We start from the raw sequence: 23,925 nt of genomic DNA, 5'->3' as shown, positions 1-23,925 counted from the left end.
GTTCTTCTGGGATTTGAAGACACCCCCCCAGCTACAAGCACATGTTGCCGGGAAACATGCAAACGGGGGGTAAATTGCAGAGGTGGGAATATTATATATTGTCACAAAACGCTGCGGGGCAAAATGTGCTTTCACGTCAGGGCTCCGCCTTGGTGTTCTGGTGGGGGAGAGGTTTGGGGCGGGGCGGGGTATTTGGAGCTGATTTGGGGGGGGGTATCTGTCAAAAGCTGGTTCTGGCCTCACGCCCTGTAGCACCCCAACATGCAGCTCGGTGGCTGGTTTCAATAAAGCTTTTCTGGACAGATGCACGGGTGCATTTTGTTTAGCAAGGCCCTGCCTGCCGGGGGAGAGCGCCCCCTGCTGAGCCCCCACCCCACTCCCTGCCCCACAGTGCCCCCTAGCCCCGCCCTGGGGCCAGCCCTGCCTGCCGGGGGAGAGCGCCCCCTGCTGAGCCCCCCCAGCACCACATCCTGCAGCACAGCGCCCCCTAGCGCTGCCCTCGGGCCAACGTCCCAGCACTGAAATGCAGCCACCTCTGGGGTGGAGCAGCTGGTTATCCGGGGATCCCTCGCCCGGCGCTGAGATGCAGCCACATATGGGGGCGGGGGTGGGGGCGGGGGGGGAGACGAAAATCCCTACTCAGATGCAAGCGATGGGAGGGAAGGCAGAATTGCCCACGACAAATCCCACCCAGCTACCTCGATCCAGTGTCCTTTGTGGGGACGGCACGACCGGCTCTTCTTGGATCCGGTCTTTAGTTTTACCATATGACTCTGGGAGAGCAGCAGGGTCTGGTGGTTAGAGCGAGGGGGGGTGGGTCAGAGCCAGGACTCCTGGGTTCTCTCCCTGGCTCTGGGAGGAGAGTGGGGGCTGGTGGTTAGAGCAGAGGGCTGGGAGCCAGGACTCTTGGGTTCTCTCCCCAGCTCGAGAAGGGGAGTGGGGGGTCTAATGGTTAGAGCAAAGGAGTGTGAGAGCCAGGACTCCTGGGTTCTCTCCCCAGCTCGAGAAGGGGAGTGGGGGGTCTAATGGTTAGAGCAAGGGAGTGTGAGAGCCAGGACTCCTGGGTTCTCTCCCCAGCTCGAGAAGGGGAGTGGGGGGTCTAATGGTTAGAGCAAGGGAGTGTGGGAGCCAGGACTCCTGGGTTCTCTCCCCAGCTCTAGGAGGGGAGTGGGGTCTAATGGTTAGAGCAGGGGAGGCTGGGAGCCAGGACTCCTGGGTTCTCTCCCCAGCTCTAGGAGGGGAGTGGGGTCTAATGCTTAGAGCAAGGGGGGCTGGGAGTCAGGACTCCTGGGTTCTCTCCCCAGATCTGCTCCAAACTCACTGTTTAGCCTTGGGCCAGTCACCCTTTTCTCTCCCCCTCCCCCTGGAAATCCACAGAGCTCATGCGTCTTCCTCTGGGGTGGGAAAGAAGCCCCAGGGGCTGGGCTGGGCTGCCTTGGGGTAGGCCGGTTCCCTCCTAGCGGGTGAGGGGGGTGCTGGGCAGGACGGGACACAGAGCCGCAAGAAGCAGCTGAATTGCTGCAGGCCAACAAAGAGAATGGGGGTGTCACCCCCCCACCCCACTTGTCTTAGCTGGAACAGAACTCACCCATAAGCTCTTAGGGATGGAACCCAGGTGTCCTGGCTCCCAGCTCTAACCCACCAGCCCCCACTCCCCTCCCAGAGCTGGGGAGAGAACCCAGGAGTCCGGGCTCCCTGTCCTGCTGTCTGCGCTCACTGAAGAGGGGCGGGAGGGGGGGCCACAGACACGCCCCATCCCAGCTTCCTGCCCTAACAATGGACCCAGGGCAGCTGTGTCCTGGCAGTGTCCCCGCAGAGCCTCATTGCCTGATCTGGGAGCTTCCTGCAGAGCTGGGGGCGGGGGGGGGGGGAATAGAGACTTGATTTGGATCAAGGCTCCCTGGGGTCAAGCCAGCGTCACCCCCCGAACTGCAAGGGGGGGGGCAGGGCTGCATTCTGTTCTCAGCAACCCCGGGGTGAATTCGGAGTCAGCCACTAGGCCTCACTCCCCTTCCAGAGTCCGGGCTCCCAACCCTCCCACCCCGCTCTAACCCGCCAGTCCCCCACTCCCCTCCCAGAGCCGGGAGAGAACCCAGGAGTCCTGGCTCTCAACGCCCCCACCCCCCGCTCTAACCCACCAGCCCTCACTCCCCTCCCAGAGCTGGGGAGAGAACCCAGGAGACCTGGCTCCCAGTCCCCCTGCTCTAACCATTAGACCCCACTTCCCTCCGAGAGCCGGGGAGAGAACCCAGGAATCCTGGCTCCCAGTCCCCCTGCTCTAACCATTAGACCCCACTCCCCTCCCAGAGCCGGGGAGAGAACCCAGGAATCCTGGATCCCAGTCCTCCTGCTCTAACCACCAGCCCCAATTCCCCTCCCAGAGCCGGGGAGAGAACCCAGGAGTCCTGGCTCCCAGCCCCCCCTGCTCTAACCCACCAGCCCCGACTCCCCTCCCAGAGCTGCGGAGAGAACCCAGGAGTCCTGGCTCCCAGCCCCCCCTGCTCTATCCACTAGACCCCACTCCCCTCCCAGAGCCAGGGAGAGAACCCAGGCGTCCTACACCTTTAATACAAAAGCAGGGACCCTCGATTATTAATCCAGTTCTCCCCTGCACAAGAGGTGTAGACAATTGCACTCCTTGATCTGTGATGAAGTTCACTTCTGGAGGGGATGGGGGCGGGGGGCAGGTCTTAGACACACTAGTCCTCCGGAAAAGGTGCAGGGGAGAGTTTCGATTTGTGGGGCTGGATAGGAGCTGGCTCCCCCTAGAGGGGACAGGCCCTGTGCCCCATTCCCTGCCCCCCTGAGCCAGCCAGTCCCCCGGCCCTGGCGCCAGATGGCAGCCGGAGCCCCCTAGGTAGCATTGTGTGTCCTGGGCCCCGTACGGCCCCCCACTCAAGAGGATTTCCCCTGCCTTACCCACAGGCAGCCAAGACACAGCCCCCAACTTCACAGGCCCTCACAAACCCTGACACCACCCCAGTATAGGAGCTGGGGGGCATAATGCTGGGATGGGCTACCCCTATTCTCCAGACCCCCAGGATCAGTGGGGCTCCGGTCTCTGCCAGTGGTCCTGCAGCCATGCCTCTGCAACAGCCAGAGGACAGCTGGCCGGATTTCCTTCCTGTGGCTCAGAGTCGGCAAGGGGGTGGGGTGCGGACATGGGGGTCTCCCCCCCAGCTCCTTCCGCAACAGTCACAGAAGCAGGAAACAGGTGCGAAGACGTCATCCCTGGGCCCTCCCCACACAAACACACACCCCAGTGAACCCAGAGGGCCGGGGTGAGTCACGGCCCCAAGGAGGCGGCCGGGCCGTAGGCCAGGGGGAGATGGGGTGAGGCCAGGAAGGCAGAGAGTGGAGCCCAGACAGATCAGAGCGACGGGCCCGTCTAGCCCGGTATCCAACCTGCTGCCCTGGTCCCGATATCCTATGGTGCCTTGGACTATTTCAGCCTAGTTATCCAGGGACCCCTCACCCAGCACTGAGATGTGGCCACCTCTGGGGCGGGGTGGCTGGTTATCCAGGGACTCCTTGCCCAGCACCGAAACGCACCCGCTGTTTGCAGTGGGACAAAACTCATCTCAACACAATCCCACATCGCTCCCCCGGCCCCGCTCCATCAACAACACTCCCCCATCAACCCCTGCCCCCCCCCCCAAACAGCCAATGCACGGGGCACAATCACGCACCCCCCATCTCCTTCCTTGTGTGTGCCCATGCACACTGCCCCCCCACCCATGCTGCTGGTTTAGGGGGGAGGGGATGCACAGCCTCCAGTCCTAACCCCCCCCCCCACACACACACACTTCCTCCCAGTGGAAGGGGCGGCTGGGGGCGGGCAGGAGGAAACAGATCAGCTAGAAACTTCCAGGACCCACGGCCAAGAAAAACCAGAACAACCCCTGACCCCCGCACCGGATCCAGCTCTCAGGAAACACCCCCTCCCCCCTGCCCCACCTGCTCATTCTGCAGCTCGGGGCTGCCCCCTAGTGGCAGAAGCTGGCCTCTCATTCCTGGTTCATTCCCAGTTCCTTCTCCCTCATTCCCAGGGTGGGTGTGTGTGTGTGGATGGAGCCTCAGAGTGCGATACAGGATTCCCAGGGCAAGCCGCGTTGCGGCTCCGTGACTCAGTTTCCCCACCTGCGCAAGGAGGATGTGACCCACTGAACCGCTGCGGGAGACGCTTTCCGAGCAGCGGGCCGAGGGGTCCCTGCACACCAGGCCCCAGACCTGGGCAGCCCCACTCGGGAATCCCTTCCCCCCCCCTCACCCAGCCTGCAATCCCCCAACCCCGCCTCCTCACATCAGAGCCAAGGGCCCATCTACCCCGGCATCAGGCCTGCTGCCAAAAGCTCCTGCAGAGAACAGAGGTAAAAGAGCAGCAACCCAATGCTTTGCTAAAAGGGGTGGATTGTGTCGCTAATTCGTTCCCCCCCCCGCCGGGACACACACACACACACACAGATCCTCTCCAGCAGGGGGCGTCACACACACAACACTCACGTTATGTGAAGTATCATTTCCGGAAGAAGCAGGGTTTCGACCCAGCGCAAGGGTTGGCTCATCACAGGTGCTCCCCCTCGTGGCGGTCCTCCGGTGGTCTGCTTCTTCCCCTTGACTCGCCCCTCCGGCCGGTTCACCTTCGCCCCTTCCCCTTCCAGGGCAATGAATCCAGACGTCCGATTCCTCCGTCCGGTCTGCAGCCCTCTGTCCCGGGCCCCATGCTCTGAGTCCTCGCACCCTTCTCTCCCCTGCCCCGGGACTTCAGCCCCCCTTTCCAAGCGGCAGGCTGGGGGGCCCGGGCCAGCCCGTCCCCGACGCCCGGCTGCCTGCTGTCGCCTCTCAGCTGGCCTCCCTGGAAGTCCGGATCCTGCCCTGTTCTCAGGGCCCCCCACCGCTGGGGCCTGCCCCCCATCCCCGCTGGCCTCTCTCTCCCCCTCCGGACCGGGGTTTTTCCCCAGACTGCGCCATTCCCGGCGTCTGCGCTCTGCTCTCTCCCCCCCGGGGGAAGCGCGGTTCTTCTCCAACGGGGCCTCGTGGCGGGGGATTGGGCACCGTGATCTTCGGCGCCGACGCCCTGGGGGCTCCAGCCCCGGGGCACCCATGGGAAAAATAAATAGTGGGAACCACAGCGGTTGGCCGGCGCCCTGATCAGCTAATTGGGAGCTATGGGGAGGGGGGCGGAGCAAGGGCGGGGCCTTGCAGGAGGGGGTGGAGCAAGGGCGGGGCCTCAGGGAAGGGAGTGCAGTGGGGGCGGGGCCTCGGGGGAGGGGGGAGAGCGAGGGAGGCGGAGGAGCGAGGGAGGGGGCTCGGGGGGAGGCGGCGGAGTGAGCGTGGGGTCTTGGGGGAGGAAGCAGAGTGGGGGGGCGAGAAGAGGCGGAGCAAGAGCGGGGTCTGGGGGCGGCGGAGCGAGGGAGGGGCCTTGGGGGGGTGGAGCGAAGGAGGGGGCTCGGGGGAGGGGTGGAAAGAGGTGGAGAGACAGCAGGCCCCCTGGGGAGGGGGCAGAGCGAGGGCGGGACCTTGCAAGAGGGGGTGGAGGAAGGGCGGGGCCTCAGGGAAGGGAGTGGAGTGGGGGTGGGGCCTCGGGGGAGGGGGAGAGCAAGGGAGGCAGTGGAGTGAGGGAGGGGGGCAGAGCGAGCGTGGGGTCTTGGGGGAGGAAGCAGAGTGGGGGGCGAGAAGAGGCGGAGCAAGAGCGGGGTCTGGGGGCGGCGGAGCGAGGGAGGGGCCTTGGGGGGGTGGAGCGAAGGAGGGGGCTCGGGGGAGGGGTGGAAAGAGGTGGAGAGACAGCAGGCCCCCTTGGGAGGGGGCAGAGCGAGGGCGGGACCTTGCAAGAGGGGGTGGAGGAAGGGCGGGGCCTCAGGGAAGGGAGTGGAGTGGGGGTGGGGCCTCGGGGGAGGGGGAGAGCAAGGGAGGCAGTGGAGTGAGGGAGGGGGGCAGAGCGAGCGTGGGGTCTTGGGGGAGGGAGCGGAGTGGGGGCGGGAAGAGGCGGAGCGACAGCAGGCCCTCGGGGAAGGGGGCAGAGCGAGGGTTGGGGTATTGCACAGGGTTGAGTGAGGGAGGGGACTCGGGGGAGGGGTGCAGTGGGGGCAGGGCCTCAGGGGAGGGGGCAGAGCAAGGGAGGAGCCTTGGGGAGAGGGCAGTGCGAGCGTGGGGTCTCGCGGAGGGAGCAGAGTGGGGGCAGGAAGAGGCAGAGCAGGGCCTTGGGGGAGGGGGATGGAGCGAGGGTTGGGGTCTTGTGGGGTGGAGCGAGGCAGGGACTAGATGATCTCCTGAGGTCCCTTCCAACCCTGATAATCTAGGGGGTGGTGTGGGGGCAGGGCCTCAGGGCCGAGCACCCCCGGGGGGAAAGGAAAACTCACCACCCGGGCCCGTGATCCTGGACCGCATCGAAAAGGGGATGGCGGGCAGGAGCGGAGAGGTTCTGTTCCCTCCAGGGTTGGCTGCCCGGATCCTCCCTCCAGGGCTGGGGCCCACGGTTCAAGGGGGAGGGCAATCAATTGGAAGAGGGCCGGAGACAAGCCGAGAGAAACATTCAAGGGGTAGGAAACCCAGCTTCGGGCTATCCCACCCCGGAGCCCGATCCATGTAGCGTCCCCAAGAGACGGCTGAGGGGTGGCTTGCACCAGGTGTGCCCCTGGGGGTGACGCCTCCAGACAGACTGCCAAGGGCCGTCAGTGGGACAACGAACCCAGGGATACACGTGATGGATACACCAACCTGGCCGGCCCTTTTGGGGGTGAGAAGAACATTTTTGTATAGCGAGCAGAGGTTTTAAGTAACTTCTCACTGCACTGGACCTAGGTGCTGATTGGGAGCCAGACAACTGGAATGCAATACAGGGGGCTGTGTGATTCCTTTTTTCGGCTTCTTGATAACCAGGATGGGGGATCAGGAGCACAGTCTGTGACTGGTTGGTGAGGCTAACTTCAGTGTTAACCACCAGTTTGGGGGAGAATCTGCGCTCCTTTTTGCAGCCTGCCCGGACCCTGGCATTTCCCCGGGCCACAAGAGCCAGGAGAAATCATCCAGGATTAGAAAACATGGCTTAGAGCGATCCAAGCGTCACCAGGAGACGGCTGAGGGGTGACCGGATCCCTGTCTCTAGATATCTACGTAGGGAACATATATTTCGCTCTCCAGCCTAGGAGAGGAAGGTCTAATGCCGTCCAATGGCTGGAAGATGAAGCTAGACCAATTCAGACCGGAAGAAGGTGCAATTATTTTAAAAGTAATTAACAATTACCTCTGGTAAAAAATATGATGCCTGATTGCCTGTCTGAACAGGTCTAGCTTCAACGTCCGGCCGTCGGCTCTTGTTAGATGGAAGAGTCTAAATCAAATCTCCGGTCCCCCGGGATCAAATCACCCCGTTGCCTTCTCTCCGTGAAGCTAAACAGACCCAGCTCCTGGTGTCTCTCAGTGTAAGGCACATTTTCAAATCTTTGAATCGTTCCAGTAACTCTTCTCTGAACCCTCCCCGGTTTATCAGCGACATCAGACGCACCGGTGACCTCCCTTCTGGCTGGTCTACGGGCACAAGGTTTTTGTCTCTCGGGCCCGTTCAACCGGTCCATGCCACAGGAAAACGTCCCCAGACTTGTTGGGTACGTGGGGGATTTGCGTTAATTACCCCTCTTGTGTTTCCCCCTTCCGCTCCGAGTTCAGGAAACGTAACCCCGTGGCCCACGGAGAGGCTCGGACGATTTGTAAAGTCAATACAATATTCCAGCGTTCTCCAAAGCAGCACATCTGCCACACCTGATTTGCACTTCACAGAAGTTACCAGCTATTAAGAACGGCCAGACTGGGTCAGACCAAGGGTCCATCTAGCCCAGTGTCCCGTCATCTGACAGTGGCCAATGCCAGGGGCCCCAGAGGGAAGGAACAGAACAGGGAATCATCAAGTGATCCATCCCCTGGCCCCCATTCCCAGCTTCTGGCAAACAGAGGCCAGGGACCCTGTCCCTGCCCATCCTGGCTAATAGCCATTGATGGACCTGTCCTCCAGGAACGTATCTAGTTCTTTTTTTAACCCTGTTCTAGTCTTGGTCTTCAGAACATCCCCTGGCGAGGAGTTTCACAAGTTGACTGTGTGTTGTGTGAAGAAATACTTCCTTTTGTTTGTTTTAAACCTGCTGCCTATTTATTTCTTTGGGTGACGCCTGGTTCATGAAGAGTAAATAACACGTCCTTATTTACTTTCTCCACACCGGTCATGATTTTATAGCCCTCAATCATATCCCCCCTTAGTCATCTCTTTCCCAGGCTGAAAAGTCCCTGTCTTATTCATCTCTCCTTGCATGGAAGACATTCCAGACCCCGAATAATTTTTGCTGCCCTTTTCTGCACCTTTTCCAACCCCAAATAGATCTTTTTTGAGACGGGGCGACCACATCTGCACGCAGTGTTCAAGCTGTGGGTGTCCCATGGATTTATATAGAGGCGATAGGATATTTTCTGTCTTATTATCTATCCCTCTCAACGATTCCCAGCATACTGTTGGCTTTTTTGGCGGCTTCTGCCCATTGAGTGGACATTTTCAGAGAGTCATCCGCAAGGACAATAAGATCCCCCTCTTGAGGGGGAACCGCTCATTTAGACCCCGTCCTTTTATGCATAGAGCTGGGATGATGTTTTCCAATGTGCATGACTTTGCATTGATCAACATTTAATTTCAGAGGCCGTTGCGTTGCCGGGTCACCCAGTTTTGGGAGATCCCTTTGTAGCTCTTCGCAGTCTGATTTCCCAGTTTATTCCTCCTCCTCTGACTCGGTCTTTCCGCCTTCAGTCCGTGTCTTCGTTCCCTTCTTTCCGGCAAACTTTTTTATTCCCCCCGCCTTTGATGGTTATTTTCATGGGGCTCCTGGCTTCTTCACTGCCAACCGACAAGCAACCCAGCGCCCCGAAGTCTCATCGCGACTTTCCTCCTTCCAAACACGGAGCATTTTTCATGGGCTTCTGTTTCCAAAAAGCGACAGCCCGGAGTTGTCTCCTTTATTTGGTGAAAACGCCCGCCCGTCTGGTTTTCCAAACCACACCGGGCCAACCTTGAGGCAGACTATATCCCTCCGATTTTGCCACAAACTGAGATCCAACACCAGCTGACGTGAAGCTCAAAGACTATGCCTTGTCGGAGGGAAGTTAAAGCATTCGGCTTTCTACGCCGCTGGGTTTTTCACTCCCTCCTCTCCACCGGGAAGATCCGTTTCAGTGCCGTTGGGATCCGACAGCGGCCTAGGAGCATTTGGGGCTAGATCCAGCCCCGCAAGGGAGTTGAAAACACACGACGGGGGGAAGCATCGGCCGCCGGTTGCGTTTCTGCTGGATTCAATCCGCGGCGTCCGTCGTTGTGACTGAAGGGAGGCGGGGAACTGATCGTTCGCCGTGTCCGGCGAGGGGAGAGCAAGGCGGGTTTGGGTCGATCGGCAGCAAAGGCAGAGGGTGGGGAGATGTGAGGAGAAAATGCCCCCTTTGTGCAGAACGCAGGGCAGCCCCATAGCCCCACCCCATGCCCCCTCTGTGCAGGGCACACGGCAGCCCCATAGCCCCCCAGATATCCTCTCTGAGCAGCCCCATAGCCCCCCAAATGCCCCCTTTGTGCAGGGCACAGGGTAGCTCCTGGCCCCGATGTCCCCTCTGTGCAGCCCCATAGCTCTCACCCCACCCCACCCCACCCCCTTCTGTGCAGGGCACAGGGCAGCCCCCCAGCCCCCCAGATATCCTCTCTGTGCAGCCCCATAGCCCCCCAAATGCACCCTTTGTGCAGGGCACAGGGCTGCCCCATAGCCCTCTGACTCCCCCTTCTGTGCAGGAAACCGGAAAGTCTCAAAGCTAACCCAATGCCCCCTCTGCCAAGGCACACGGCAGCCCCATAGGCCCCCCCCATACCTCCTCTGTACAGCCCCATAGCCCTCTCACCTGCCCAGATGTTTCCCCTGTACAGGGAACATGGCAGCCCCATGGTGCCCCCAGATGTCCTCTCTGTGCAGCCCCATAGCCCCCCTCCATGTCCCCTCTGTGCAGGGCACACGGCAGCCCCATAGCCCCCCAGATATCCTCTCTGTGCAGCCCCAGAGCCCCCCAAATGCCCCCTTTGAGCAGCCCCAGAGCCCCCCAAATGCCCCCTCTGTGCAACCCCTTAACACCCCCCCATGTCCACTCTGTGCAGCCCCATAGGCCCCGATGTCCCCCCGTGCAGCCACAGGACAGCCCCCTAGCTCTGCCCCCCCCCAACACTGCCCGGTTGGGGGGCGTGGGGAGCAGGGACAAGAGGCGGACCCACGAATCAAGCCCAGGTCTGCGGACGCTCCGGGACAGCCCAGCTGCGCCTGCGCCGGTGGGGTGAGAGCGGGAGGCGGGGCTTAGGGGGCGTGGCCTGCCCCCTGCAGTTTCAGTCTCGGCTCGGCCGGGCGCCCCCCTTGGAACGTTGCGAGCAGGTGGCGCGGCCGCTGCGCCCCGCCCCCTTGGAACGTTGCGACCAGGTGGCGCGGCCGCTGCGCCCCGCCCCCTTGGAACGTTGCGACCAGGTGGCGCGGCCAGGGCGGTCCACGTGAGCGCCCGGCGCGGGGGGGGACACACGTGGGTTTGGTTTTTTTTTTTCGGATTTGTGGGGTTCGTTGATCCTCGCATCCCCCCCCTCCGCTTTTTAAGGGGGTCCTGGATCGCCAGCCCCCGGGAAGGCGGCGGGGGGAAGCGGGCTGGTATCTGGGTATAACGCCCAGAGGGGGATTTCTGAAGGGGGGGGGGATTTTTTGCCCTGGCTTTTTCGGGGGAGCAGCGGAGGCTGATGTGATGCTCGGCCAGGTAAGGATTGGGGGCGGGGGGGAGATCAGCGACCAGGCGGGTATACAGGTGTAACGCCTGGCGGAGGGGAGGGATCGCCACACACACACACACCCCCCCCGGGCTGGAGGGGGGGGGAAGGGAGGAGATGGTGTTTGGAGGTCCATGATTTCCTGCTGCGATTCGATAGACTTTGACCCTGGCCACACTAGCTCTGGTGGTGGGGGAGGGGGAGACCCAATACTACCCCCCCCCCCGCCAGCTGCTGTTGCTTCCCCCTTCCCTGGAGTGAGCGTGGGGGAGTCACCTAGCTAAAGGGGTAACCCCCCCCCCCTCATCGCAGCTCCCTCCACTAGATCCCTTCTGACTGCTTTTGGTGTGGCTGATTCTGGGGTGAGTCGCTGCTGGGGGAGGACAGCGAGGGGGCATGCGATCTTGGGGGTGATGGAGATGGGTTCACCCTGGTATGTCTTTGGCTCTGCTGGGGGCGAAGATGTTAATAAAATCCTGGTGGCAAGATTAAAGAGGTCAGCACGCGGGGGGTCAATTTTTTGCTGATTTACTCTTAACCCTCACTGAAGCGGGGGGAGGGGGGGGAATAAATGTCTCATCCTCTTAAGGCAGTGGTTCTCAAACTTTTGTACTGGTGACCCCTTTCACACAGCAAGCCTCTGAGTGCGGAGCCCCCCTTATAAATTAAAAACACATATTTATATATTTAACACCATTATAAATACAGGAGGCAAAGCGGGGCTTGGGGTGGAGGCTGACAGCTCGTGACCCCCCCCCCCCCATGTAATAACCTCGGGACCCCCTGAGGGGTCCCAACCCCCAGTTTGAGAACCCCTGTCTTAAGGGTTTGTCTACACTGGGACGTTAATTCGGATTGAGGGCTGGGTGTGCGTTTAAATCTGCTCTGAAAGCGGATTATCCATATTAGCCAGTTCACGGGGAAGCAGAATCGGGTCCTGTGTGTGTGGGAGTTAAGCAGAAATGAAAGTGTAAATGAAATCTTGTCAGCTAAGCCTTTAAGCGTCGGTGCTACTCCTGAATCTTGTGGAGACTCTGGATTAAGGGGGCTATGTTCCAATCTATCTTCATCCACTTTGCGCCAGTTGCTTCCGTGTATGGCGAACCCCTTATTCAAGATGCAAAAAACTGAAGGCAACCTGGGTAACTGGGTTGAAGTGCGAAGTATGAAGTAAGCCGTTGATCAGACCAATTTCCCTTCGGAGAATCGTAGGGTGGGAAGGGACCCCGAGAAGTCATCTAGTCCAGTCCCCTGCGCTCATGAAGTATTATCAAGACCGGTGATTTTCAAACCAGTACTGCAAGGCCAATGGGAGCTTGTGGGGAGCGGGGGGGTGCCTGTGGGCGAGAGCCTCCCGAGATAAGCCCAATCCCCTGCCCCACCCCTGAGCCCCCCCCAAACCTGGAGCCCCCTCTTGCACCCTCATCCTCGGCCCCACCCCAGAGCCTGCACTCCCAGCCCAGAACCCTGACCGCCTCCTGCATCCCAACCCCCTGCCCCAACCAGAGGCCCAACCCACACCCTGAATCCCTCATTCCCAGCCCCACTCTGCAGCCCGCACCCCAACCCTGTGCCCCAGCCCTGAGCCCCTCCCACACCCCAAACTCCTCCTCCCCAGCTCCGTTGGGTCGTGGGCATCAACAATTTTCTTCAACTGGGGTCGCCAAGAAAAAAAGGTTTGCAGACCACCGATCCAGTCCACATCTCTCTTGGGTGCGACTCGCACGAGACCCCCATCACCGGTTCTTTGCTCCCGTAAAACTCCTGTATAAGAAGTGAGATCGCTGCGTCACGTACGTGGAGGCTTGAAGACTTCCTTGAAAACCCAAATAAAGCCGGGTGTGAATGCAGTTCCACAAAAGCCCGATAGATCTGGCGTAACAGGCTCTCGGATTGCCATGCGCTCAACTCCTAAAGGTGACGGAAAGCAAAGATCGAAGAACGCAAACAGCGAAGAGTGCGGGCCGACGTCTAGTTTACGTCTTTTCTTCTTTCTCTCATACCCCTTTTCCATTACAACCTTCTCAACCCCTGTCCACGTGTGATATTCCAGGGAGCCTGAGTTTACTTCTCCACTCCACCCGCTATTTCTGTCAATCCATCTCCCGCTGCCTTGGACAAGCCACTGGGGTCCGCTCCAGCCGGTGGGCGTTTGGTGTTCTGAATTGTTGGAGCAATTTCTAACGGGTGTGTGTGTGTGTGGGGGGGGAATTCTCCACTGCTGACAATTTTGTGGTCGAGGTTGGAGGTTCGCCAAAGGGCTCAGCTCTGGGGATGGTTTTATGGGGACGTTCCCCGGCTTGGGTTATGCGGGCATTGGACGATCGCTCAAGTGTTGCCCCAGTTCTGTTCGTTCCCTCCAAAGCATCCGGCGTTGGCCGCTGTCGGAAGACAGGACACTGGGCTCGATGGACCTTTGGTCTGACCCAGTCTGGCCATTACATGCTTTTGGGGGCATGCACCCCAAATCCCCGCCCTTCCAAATCTACCGGTTTTGTTCTTCTGGGGTTTGCTTGGATATCACGAGTTACGAATTGCTAAATCATAGAATTGTAGGGCTGGAAGGGACCTCGAGAGGTCCTCTAGTCCAGTCCCCTGCCCTCAAGGCAGGACTGAGTATTCTCTAGACCATCCCTGACGGGTGTTTGTCTAAGATGCTCTTAAAAACCTCCAATGACAACCTCTCTAGGCAATTTATTCCAGTGCTTAACAACCCTGACAGTTGGGAAGTTTTTCCTAATGTCCAACCTAAACCACCCTTGCTGCAATTTAAGCCCATTGCTTCCTGTCCTATCCTCAGCGGTCAAGAAGAACAAATTTTCTCCCTCCTCCTTGTAACCACGTTTTATGTACTCGAAAACTGTGATAGTGTCCCCCTCTCAGTCTTCTCTTCTCCCAGACTAAACAAACCCAAGTTTTTAGTCTTCCCTTGTGTTTTCTAGACCTTTCACCATTTTTGTTGCTCTTCTCTGGACTTTCTCCAATTTGTCCACCTCGGTCCTTGAATGTGGTGCCCAGAATGAGATGCGGAGCAGAGTGGAAGAATTACTTCTCGTGTCTGGCTTACGACAATCCTGCTGATACAGCCCAGAATGATGCTTGATTTTTTTTGCAGTAGGGTTACTCTGTTGACTCATATTTCGCTTGTGGTCCACTCTGACCCCTAGATCCCTTTCCACAGTGCTCCTTCCTAGGCAGTCATTTCCCATTGTGTGTGTGTGTACCTGATTGTTCCTTCCTAAGTGGAGCATTTTGCATTTGTCCTTACTGAATTTCATCCTCTTAACTTCAGACCATTTCTCCAGTTTGTCCAGATCATTTTGAATTTGAATCCTACCCTCCAAGGCACTTGCAACCGCTCCTGTGTCCACATATCTGGGGGAGGGATAGCTCAGTGGTTTGAGCATTGGCCTGCTAAACCCAGGATTGTGAGTTCAATCCTTGAGGGGGCCATTTAGGGATCTGGGGCAAAAATTGGGGATTGGTCCTGCTTTGAGCAGGGGGTTGGACTAGATGACCTCCTGAGGTCCCTTCCAACCCTGATATTCTATGATTCTATGATCTATTCAAGGGACACCATCATAGGGCCTAATCACATCAGCCACACGATCAGAGGCTCGTTCACCTGCACATCCACCAATGTGATCTATGCCATCATGTGCCAGCAATGCCCCTCTGCCATGTACATTGGTCAAACTGGACTGTCTCTACATAAAAGAATAAATGGACACAAATCAGATGTCAAGAATTATAACATTCATAAACCAGTCGGAGAACACTTCAGTCTCTCTGGTCGCTCGATTACAGACCTAAAAGTGGCAATTCTCCAACAAAAAAACTTCAAAAACAGACTCCAAGGAGAGACTGCTGAATTGGAATTCATTTGCAAACTGGACACAGTTAACTTAGGCTTGAAAAGAGACTGGGAGTGGATGGGTCATTACACAAAGTAAAACTATTTCCCCTTGTTTATTTCCCCCCTCCACTCCGCACTGTTCCTCACACGTTCTTGTCAACTGCTGGAAGTGGCCCACCTTGATTATCACTACAGAAGGTGTGTGTCCCCCGCCCCGCTCTCCTTCTGGTAATAGCTCACCTTACCTGATCACTCTGGTTACAGTGTGTAGGGTAACACCCATTGTTTCATGTTCTCTGTGTATATAAATCTCCCTGTATTTTCCACTGAATGCATCCGATGAAGTGAGCCGTAGCTCACGAAAGCTTATGCTCAAATAAATTGGTTCGTCTCTAAGGGGCCACAAGTCCTCCTTTTCTTTTTGCAAATACAGACTAACGTGGCTGCTACTCTGAAACCCTCCTGGTTTGGTATCGTTTGCAAACTTTTACACGCATTCCTGCTACCGACCAGGGTCTGGAGGCCCAAACTTATTGCAAAGCCTCCTTCGAGCGTCGCGTACGTTTCCCGACGTGCAGTAGAAGTTTCTTCGGCCGCCGTCGTTCCGGGTCGCGGCCTCTTCGCTCGCCTTTTGCGCGTGATACGTCGGGTTTAATCTTGCACTGAATATCTGTGGAGACTCTGGATTGAGAGGGCTTCGTTCCGATCTATCTTCGTCCACTTCGCACCCGGTCTCCCAGGAGGGTCTGGCAGTGGGGAGAGGCCTGTTGATTTTAGGGGGAGGAGGGTCAACCCCTGGCCTCAGGCGCGTGCCTCTGGGATTGCCTGTAGAACAAAGAACTGGGGAAAGGCAGAAATTAGGGTCTTCCAGCTGAATGGTCCCCCCCCCAATGGAGCTTACTGTGTTGACACCCTAAATGACCGATCTCCCCAATAGAAAGACGAGAAATAAGATTGGGGGTGGGGGGCACACAGCCCCAGGCATGGGGGGGGGGTGGCCCCGGCATAGGGAGAGACGGGGGACACACAGACACAGGTATGGGGGGAGAATAGGGGCCCCTGGTAGGGGGGGACGGGCAGGTGGGGGGCCACCCAGAGCCCCAGGCATGGAGCCGGAGGCCAGGAAGGGGGCGCACGGAGTCTTTGTTGGGGGCAGTTTTGAGGCCAAGTGAGAGATGCAAAGGGAGGGAAAAAGCAACTGCTCGGAAGCCGGGACTGGAGGAGCTGGGAGCTCCCCCGTGCCCCACAGCGCCCCCTGCTGGGAGAGGCCGGGACTGGAGGACCTGTACCCCAGGACAAAAGCGCCTATTGTAACGTCCCGCTCTCTCTCCTGCAGTGAGCCCCATGCCGGTGGTGCACCCCCAACCCCCCGACGGGGGCTGGGGCTGGATGGTGGTGCTGGCTGCCTTCTTCCAGTCGGCGCTGGTTTTCGGGGTGATCCGCTCCTTCGGCGTCTTCTTCATGGAGTTTGTGGGGTACTTCGGGGAGCTGGCGGGGCGGGTCTCCTGGATCACCTCCATCGGGATCGCCGTGCAGCAGTTTGCTAGTGAGTTCGGGGGGGCAGGGGATCCTGACCCTCTTTTGGAGGTAGGAGAGAGAACCCCACTCCTCCCCCAGAGTCAGCTGCATCGCAGGGTAACAGGGCCCGCCCGGTGTCTCTCTGCTGCCCCCTGCAGGTCCGGTGGGCAGCGCCCTCAGCACCCAGTACGGCGCCCGCCCCGTGGTGATGGCCGGGGGTGTCCTCTCGGGGCTGGGCATGTTCCTGGCGTCCTTCGCCACCAGCCTGACCCACCTGTACCTGAGCATCGGGCTGCTCTCAGGTAGGTCCCCCCTGAGCCTTCCCCCCTGCCTCAGTGCCCTCTGGGAGTATCCTCGCTCAAGGCTGGGAGCAAGAGCTTCTGGGTAACCGAGTGCACCCTGGGACCATCCTCGCCCAAGACCAGGAGCAAGGGATTCTGGGTCTAATATCCGATATTCCAGGCCGGTGGCGGGTTTTCAGATCTTCATTTCACCTTTTCCGGGAGTTCAAACAGCCAACCCGAGCTAAACCTTCATTGGTGGGCTTGGCAACATTTGATGTTGTTTGTTTTTGAGCATTTAGATTTAGCATTTAGTTACTTTCTTTTAAAGCGTCTCTGTGAGATTTTTTTTTTTATCCGCTTACGCTTTCACGGTTGTGTAAGATTACGGGTTCGACCTTTTGTTTTCTCCCCCCTGGTTTTATGGATTGAAATTTGCACAGCGGCGGGAAACCGCGGGGGCTGGTCGGACAAGTATGGACCAACAGGCGTAGAGGTTGAAGAAGTTAGACCTTGGTAGCCATAAAAACAGAAGTGGTCCCCCTCACGTGTCCGAACCGAGCTGGATTTCAGGATACTTCCTTTAATCCTTACGGCGCACGACTTTACTTTGCTGATCTGTACATTTTGATCTCTATCGATTGACCATATCTGTTCGTTGGTTTGGGTGTCTACAGCTGAATGGGCGTTTACCAACACTTACCGATGGGGGACGGGGGGGAATATAATTCTTCTAAGCCTACCTGTTGGAGACCATGAAGTCTTCCTGTTCTACTAAATTAGGGCTTTAAAATAGTTGACCTTTTTCAAAATGGCTGCCATCATGTGGGGGGCAACCGTGGACCCAAGGGGGAAGGAGCCAGGGCTTCTTCAAAATGGCTGCCACTGCGTCTGCAGAATCAGTGGGGAAGTTGTTTGGAGGGACGAGAGCATGGGGGGAAAGGAGCGGGGCCTTTTCAAAATGGCTGCCATCCTGTGGGGGAGAACTGTGGGGCCACAGGGGAAAGGAGCAGGGCCCTTTCAAAATGGCTGCCATCCCATGGGGGGAACTGTGGGGCCACAGGGGAAAGGAGCAGGGCCTTTTCAAAATGGCTGCCATCCTGTGGGGGAGAACTGTGGGGCCACAGGGGAAAGGAGCAGGGCCCTTTCAAAATGGCTGCCATCCCATGGGGGGAACTGTGGGGCCACAGGGGAAAGGAGCAGGGCCTTTTCAAAATGGCTGCCGCTGAGGGGGACGGTTCGGGGGGGGCATCAAAGGAAAGAGAGGACCATCAAAATGGCCACCGTTTGATGGGTGGGGGTAGGGAGAAGGAGCTAGGTCTCATTCAAAATGGCCATCAGTATATGGGGGGAGGGTAGTCACTGAGGCTGGGGGAGGAAGGAGCCGGGCCTCATTCAAAATGGCTGCAGCCACACAGCAGCCATTTTGGAAAAACGAGTTAAAAAGTAGATGGGCCCAAAACAGTCTCATTTGTGGCCACGTCCGGCCTGTTGCCATACCAACCTGGATGTGATGGGGGGGCTAAGTGTGTATTTTACGCCCCCCCCTTTCTTTTTTTTTTTTTTTTGCAGGCTTCGGGTGGGCCTTGGTCTTCACGCCTTCCGTGGCCTCCGTGGCCCGTTACTTCAAGAAGCGCCGGACGTTCGCCACGGGCTTGGCCTTCACGGGCGTGGGCCTGTCCTCCTTCGCCTTCTCCCCGCTCTTCCAACTCCTGGTGGACACCTACGCCTGGCGGGGGGCCCTCCTGGTGGTGGCCGGCATGTCCTTCAACCTGGTGGTGTGCGGTGCCCTCATCCGCCCCCTGACCCTCAAGGAGGACCTGGCCGGCGCCGGGGACCCCGGCGGGAGCTGCCTGGGGAAGCTTTCCACCCTCTTTGGCCTGCCTTTGCTCTTGCACTGGCCTTTCATGAGGTTCGTCCTGGCCGTGACCTTGATCAACACCGGCTACTTCATTCCCTACGTCCACTTGGTGGCCCGGGCCCGGGAGCTGGGCTTCGACGAGTACCAGGCCGCCTTCCTTATGTCCGTGGCGGCCGTTGCTGACCTGTGTGGCCGCCTCCTCTCGGGTTGGCTGGCCGATTGCCGGGTTTTCAACCTCAGCCACATCTTGGTGGCCTGGACCTCCCTGACTGGCATCTCCTTGGCGCTGGTGCCTCTGGGGCGCAGCTACCCGCTGCTGATGGCCATCGGCATCTGCTACGGGTTCTTCTCCGGGGCACTCACCCCCGTGGTCTTTTCCATCCTGCCGGAAATCGTGGGCATCAGGCAGATTTTCGGCTCGATGGGGCTGCTGCAGATGATGGAGAGCATCGGTGGGCTTCTGGGAGCGCCGTTCTCTGGTAGATCGCCTCTGGCTTTCTTCTCCTCCCGTTCAATTAATGAGCTCCTCCTTCCCCCATAAATCAATCCCCAACCCTGCCCTTTCCCCTGTAACCTTAAGTCATAGACTTGGTCCTTCTTGGAACCAAGACTCATGGCCCCTACCCTGGACTTGGGAACAGTGGTTAACATGTGAACATCATCCGGTTTGGCATTAGCTGCCCTCCAACCCCAGGTGGGGATAGAACCAGCAGTCCTGACTCCCAGTTCCCCCTGCTCCAACCAGCTAGACCCCACAAGGTTCTTGTGACCTCGTTCTAGGTCGCCCTGTTTCTAAGTCACCCTAGGTTTTGATCTAAGTCATCCTGGCTTCTTATGGCACCGGAGGTCACCTCCATGTTCTAGTTTGCCCTACGTTCTAGGTCACTTTGTGTTCGCATGACAGTCTAGGTCACCTACATGTTCTAGGTTGCTGTGTGCTCTCTGGATATTGTTCTAGATCACACTTGTCTCTTGTGTCATTTGAGATCGCCTTCATGTGCTAGGTTGCCCTATGTTCTCTGGCTATTGTTCTAGCTCACCCTGGGTTTTCCTGCTGTTGGTCTGGATGACTCTTTCCTTTCTCTGTTCCAGGTTGGCTGCGGGACACGACTGGGGACTACACAGCCTCTTTCCTGGCAGCTGGGGCTTTCCTCTTGTCGGGGAGCCTGGTTTTGGTCACTCTGCCCAATTTCTTCTCTTGCCTGGGCTCCTCCCCTCCTGCCTGCCATGGCACCAAGGTGGAGGCCGGGGCAGAGCCGGCCGCATTGACACCAGCCTCTGGGGAACTTTCCTCCCAGGACAGAGACTGGCCAGCCAGAAGCCAAGATCTCAGGGAGCCGGCGTGACTGCAATGGGGTTGTGGCAGTGGCTGGGTGAAGGGGGGGAACCAAGGAGGGACAGCTACCCCCCACCCCACAGCTCTTTTGGGGCCCCTCAATCCATTATCACAGCCTGGGCCTAATCCTCCTTCCCTGGGCCTAATCCCCTGTTTGTATCCTCTGATCCCTGGGGCGAACTCCTTGACCGGGACCAGGTTCTGGAAGGGCTAATGCGGTCAGAGCGTAAATTCCAGCCTGGGGAGGGGTCCTAGAGTTTTGCCTCTCTTCCTACCTACCATCCCCTTCAATATCTCCACCGAGAAGGATGCTCCTTCACAGAAATAAGGCACATAAATACCCTTGCCCTCCTGGGTTCTCCGCCGGTGCCTCCCATGGGCTCCAACCTCCCAGAAGCCTGCTGGAAGCTTAAGGCCCTTTGTGGAGGTCCATAATTCGGGGAGGATGCTGAGGAAGCGGGGGAGGGTTCAGTCTATGAAGACCCCAACGAGGAGCAGAAATTGGATCAGAGTCTGGGTTTAACACAAAGAACATTTTATAAAGTGGGAGGAGGATCGGGCCGCTGCATTCATTTGGGGAAACCCTGTACACACCATCAATGGCAGGTCACCTCCATGTTCTAGTTTGCCCTACGTTATCTGGATGTTGTTCTAGGTCACTTTGTGTTCGTATGACAGTCTAGGTCACCTCCATGTTCTAGGTTGCTGCGTGCTCTCTAGATATTGTTCTAGATCACACTTGTCTCTTGTGTCATTTGAGATCGCCTTCATGTTCTAGGTTGCCCTATGTTCTCTGGCTATTGTTCTAGCTCACCCTAGGTTTTCCTGCTGTTGGTCTGGATGACTCTTTCCTTTCTCTGTTCCAGGTTGGCTGCGGGACATGACTGGGGACTACACAGTGCCAGGTGTATGCAGACAGGAAATAAAAGGCCCACTCCCATAATATGTGCGGTAGGCCCCTGCCTCAGTTTCCCCACTTGCTGCTGTGAACGGCTGGCAGGAAATGGACACCCAGCTTTGCACCCCACTCTGGGGGCAGGGGGTTAGTGATGTCCCAGAAATGCAGTTATGGGTGTAAAGGCCCCCCTCCCGGATTAGTTTAGCCTCCAAAATGTAGGATTTGCTCATTAAAGGGGGGAGGGAGTTGTTTAGCAAAATGACAGTTTTATGGGGGCGGGAGACAAAAGTGGCAGTTTCAAGTGCCGCCTTTTTTGGAATAGAGCTGCATTCAGGGGGGGAATTAAAACCAGCCAATTCCTCTAGCGGGCATCTGAGTTCATGGGCCCCTAACCAGCGCGTGAGAGGAAGGGGCCCAAGCGAAGGTGACTTTAGCTTGGAAGTGGCCACAATGCCCCCACCCCGGGCAGGTGGGCCAAAGGTCAAAAGTGCCTCATTGAAGCAAAGTGGCTTGAAAGTTCATCTTGAGTTTTCTCACGTTGAAAGGAACAGGTCTCTTCACAGTGGGGTGGGTGAATATTAACGGAGTAACAAGGGAGGTTTCTCCAAGGATTGGGCAAAACAGCTTGGGGTGGGTGTGCGGAGTGGGGGAAAGATAAGCAAGTAAAGGGATTAATTTAGGTATGGTGCAGACCTGGTGATGGAACCCAGGAGTCCTGGCTCCCAGCCCCGGCCCCCGCTCTAACCCACCAGACCCCACTCCCCTCCCAGAACCATCCTGTCCTAGGGAGTTTGCCCTGGGCTCCCCCTGTGATCCTGGCCCCGTCCATTGTCTGGGGCATTGCTCGTACCCTTTGTAATTCAGCCTTTCCCAGGCTCTTTGGAGGCGGCTGGTTATCCAGGGACTCCTTGCCCAGCACTGAGATGCGGCCACCTCTGAGGCAGGGCGGCTGGTGACACAGGGACCCCTTGCCCGGCGCTGAGATGTGGCCACCTCTGGGGCAGGGCGGCTGGTGACTCAGGGACCACTCACCCGGTGCTGAGATGCGGCCACTTCTGGGGCGGGGCAGCTGGTGACACAGGGACCCCTTGCCCGGCGCTGAGGTGCGGCCACCTCTGGGGCGGGGCGGCTGGTGACTCAGGGACCCCTTGCCCGCCGCTGAATTGCGGCCGCCTCTGGGGCGGGGCAGCTGGTTACACCAGGACCCCTCGCCCAGCGCTGAGATGTGGCCACCTCTGGGGCGGGGCGGCTGGTTATACAGGGATGCCTGGAAGCTACATAGAAACTTTTTAAAGACGCAATTTTAGGGGCTCCATTGAAAGGCATACCCCGAAATTAAAAAAATCCTAGCAAGAGAACCAAAAAACTGTCACCACGGTTAAACAACCAAGTAAGAGAAGCAGTGAGAGGCAAAAAGGCATCCTTTAAAAAGTGAAAGTTAAATCCTAGTGCGGAAAACAGAAAGGAGCATAAACTCTGGGTAAAAATATAATCAGGCCAAAAAGGAATTTGAAGAGCAGCTAGCCAAAGACCCAAAAAGTAACAGCAAAAAAATGTTTTAAGTACATCAGAAGCAGGAAGCCTGCTAAACAACCAGTGGGGCCCCTGACCGATTGAGGTGCTAACGGAGCAGTCAAGGACGTTAAGGCCATTGCGGAGAAACTAAATGAATTCTTTGCATTGGTCTTCCCGGCTGAGGATGTGAGGGAGATTCCCAAACCTGAGCCATTCTTTTTAGGTGACAGATCTAAGGAACTGTCCCAGATTGAGGTATCATTAGAGGAGGTTTTGGACCAAATTGATGAATTAAACAGCAGTAAGTCACCAGGACCAGCTGGTATTCACCCAAGAGTTTGGAAGGAACTCAAATGTGTATGTCTACACTATGAAATTAGGTCGATTTTATACAGTCGATTGCGTATGTCCACACTACGTGCATTAAGTGGGAAGAGTGCGTCCTCACTACCGTGGCTAGCATCGACTTACAGAGCGGTCGGTGCACTGTGGGTAGTTATCCCACAGTTCCAGCAGTCTCCGCCACCCATTGGAATTCTAGGTTAAGCTCCCAACACCAGATGAGGCAAAAACATTGTCGTGGGTGGTTTTGGGTACATGTCGTCAGTCGCCCCTCCCTCTGTGAAAGCAATGGCAGACTGTCTACCCCAGCCTACCCCTTGCTCCCGTGGTTCATGCAGCCTGGACAGAAGTAAGGAGCAGTTCCACTATAGGCTGAGCAAGTGGAGAATGGTGGTAGAATGTGCCTTTGCACGTTTAAAAGCGCGCTGGCGCTGTTGGTCAGACCTCAGCGCAACCAACATTCCCGTTGTTATTGCTGCTTGCTGTGTGCTCCATAATATCTGTGAGAGTAAGGGGGAGATGTTTATGGCTCGGTGGGAGGTTGAGGCAAATTGCCTGGCGTCCGATTTTGAGCAGCCAGACACCAGGGCGATTAGAAGAGCACAGTTAGGCGCGCTGTGCATCAGAGAGGCTTTGAAAACCAGTTTCATGACTGGCCAGGCTACGGTGTGACCGTTGTGTGTGTTTCTCCTTGATGCAAACCCGCCCCCTTTGTTGATTTTAGTTCCCTGTAAGCCAACCACCCTCCCCCCTTCGAAATAAAGTAACTACTGTTTTGAAACCATTCATTCTTTATTAATTAAAAAAATGAGGTAACAGACAAGCCCGGGTGCGGTGGGGGAGGAGGGAAGGACAAGGCCACATTGCTTATTGTAGCCACACTACAAATCAAACTATTAGAATGACAGCCTTCTGTTGCTTGAGCCATCCTCTGGAGTGGAGTGGCTGGGTGCACGGAGCCTCCCCACCACGTTCTTGGGCGTCTGGGTGAGGAGGCTATGGAACATGGGGAGGAGATCAGGCAGTTATACAATGGATGCAGCTGGGGTCTGTGCTCTTGTTGGCTTTCCTGCAGCTCCACCAGATGCTTCATCACGTCCGTTTGCTCCCCCATTAGCCTCAGCATTGTGTCCTGCCTCCGCTCTTCATGCTCACTTAATTCTTTCCTGGTCTCTGCCACTGAATGCCTCCTTGCATTACCAGGGATCGGCAACCTTTGGCACGCGGCACGGCAGGGTAAGCCGTCTGGCAGGCCAGGCCGCTTTGTTTACCTGCTGCATCTTCAGGTTCGGCCGATCACGGCTCCCACTGGCCGCGGTTCGCCATTCCAAGCCAAAGGGGGCTGCGGGAAGCAGCGCGGGCCAAGGGATGTCGACAAAACAGGCTTGGTCGTGTGGACGTGTGCAGGGTTAAATGGATCTAATGCTGCTAAAGTCGGCCTAAACTCGTAGACCAGGGCTAACTGTCGTCTGTAATCGTGAAATCAGCTTCGGTACCAGATGGCT

General features: G+C 57.5%; 1 protein-coding gene across 1 annotated transcript; it reads left to right on the top strand.

Moving 5' to 3' along the window:
* Window positions 1-10,737: 10,737 nt before the first annotated feature.
* On the top strand, window positions 10,738-23,201 carry SLC16A13 (solute carrier family 16 member 13). The gene is made up of 5 exons (XM_077806823.1): window positions 10,738-10,803; window positions 16,006-16,215; window positions 16,346-16,489; window positions 18,041-18,808; window positions 19,422-23,201. Exons 2-5 carry the CDS (start codon window positions 16,014-16,016, stop codon window positions 19,673-19,675), a joined length of 1,368 nt encoding a protein of 455 aa, XP_077662949.1. The 5' UTR covers window positions 10,738-10,803; window positions 16,006-16,013; the 3' UTR covers window positions 19,676-23,201.
* The last annotated feature ends 724 nt before the right edge of the window (window positions 23,202-23,925 follow it).

The sequence above is a fragment of the Eretmochelys imbricata genome, chromosome 28 (assembly GCF_965152235.1).
Source record: "Eretmochelys imbricata isolate rEreImb1 chromosome 28, rEreImb1.hap1, whole genome shotgun sequence".
In the NCBI taxonomy this organism is placed as follows: Eukaryota; Metazoa; Chordata; order Testudines; family Cheloniidae; genus Eretmochelys; species Eretmochelys imbricata.
Note: the sequence above shows the minus strand (reverse complement) of the source record. Positions and strands in the feature narration are given on the sequence as shown.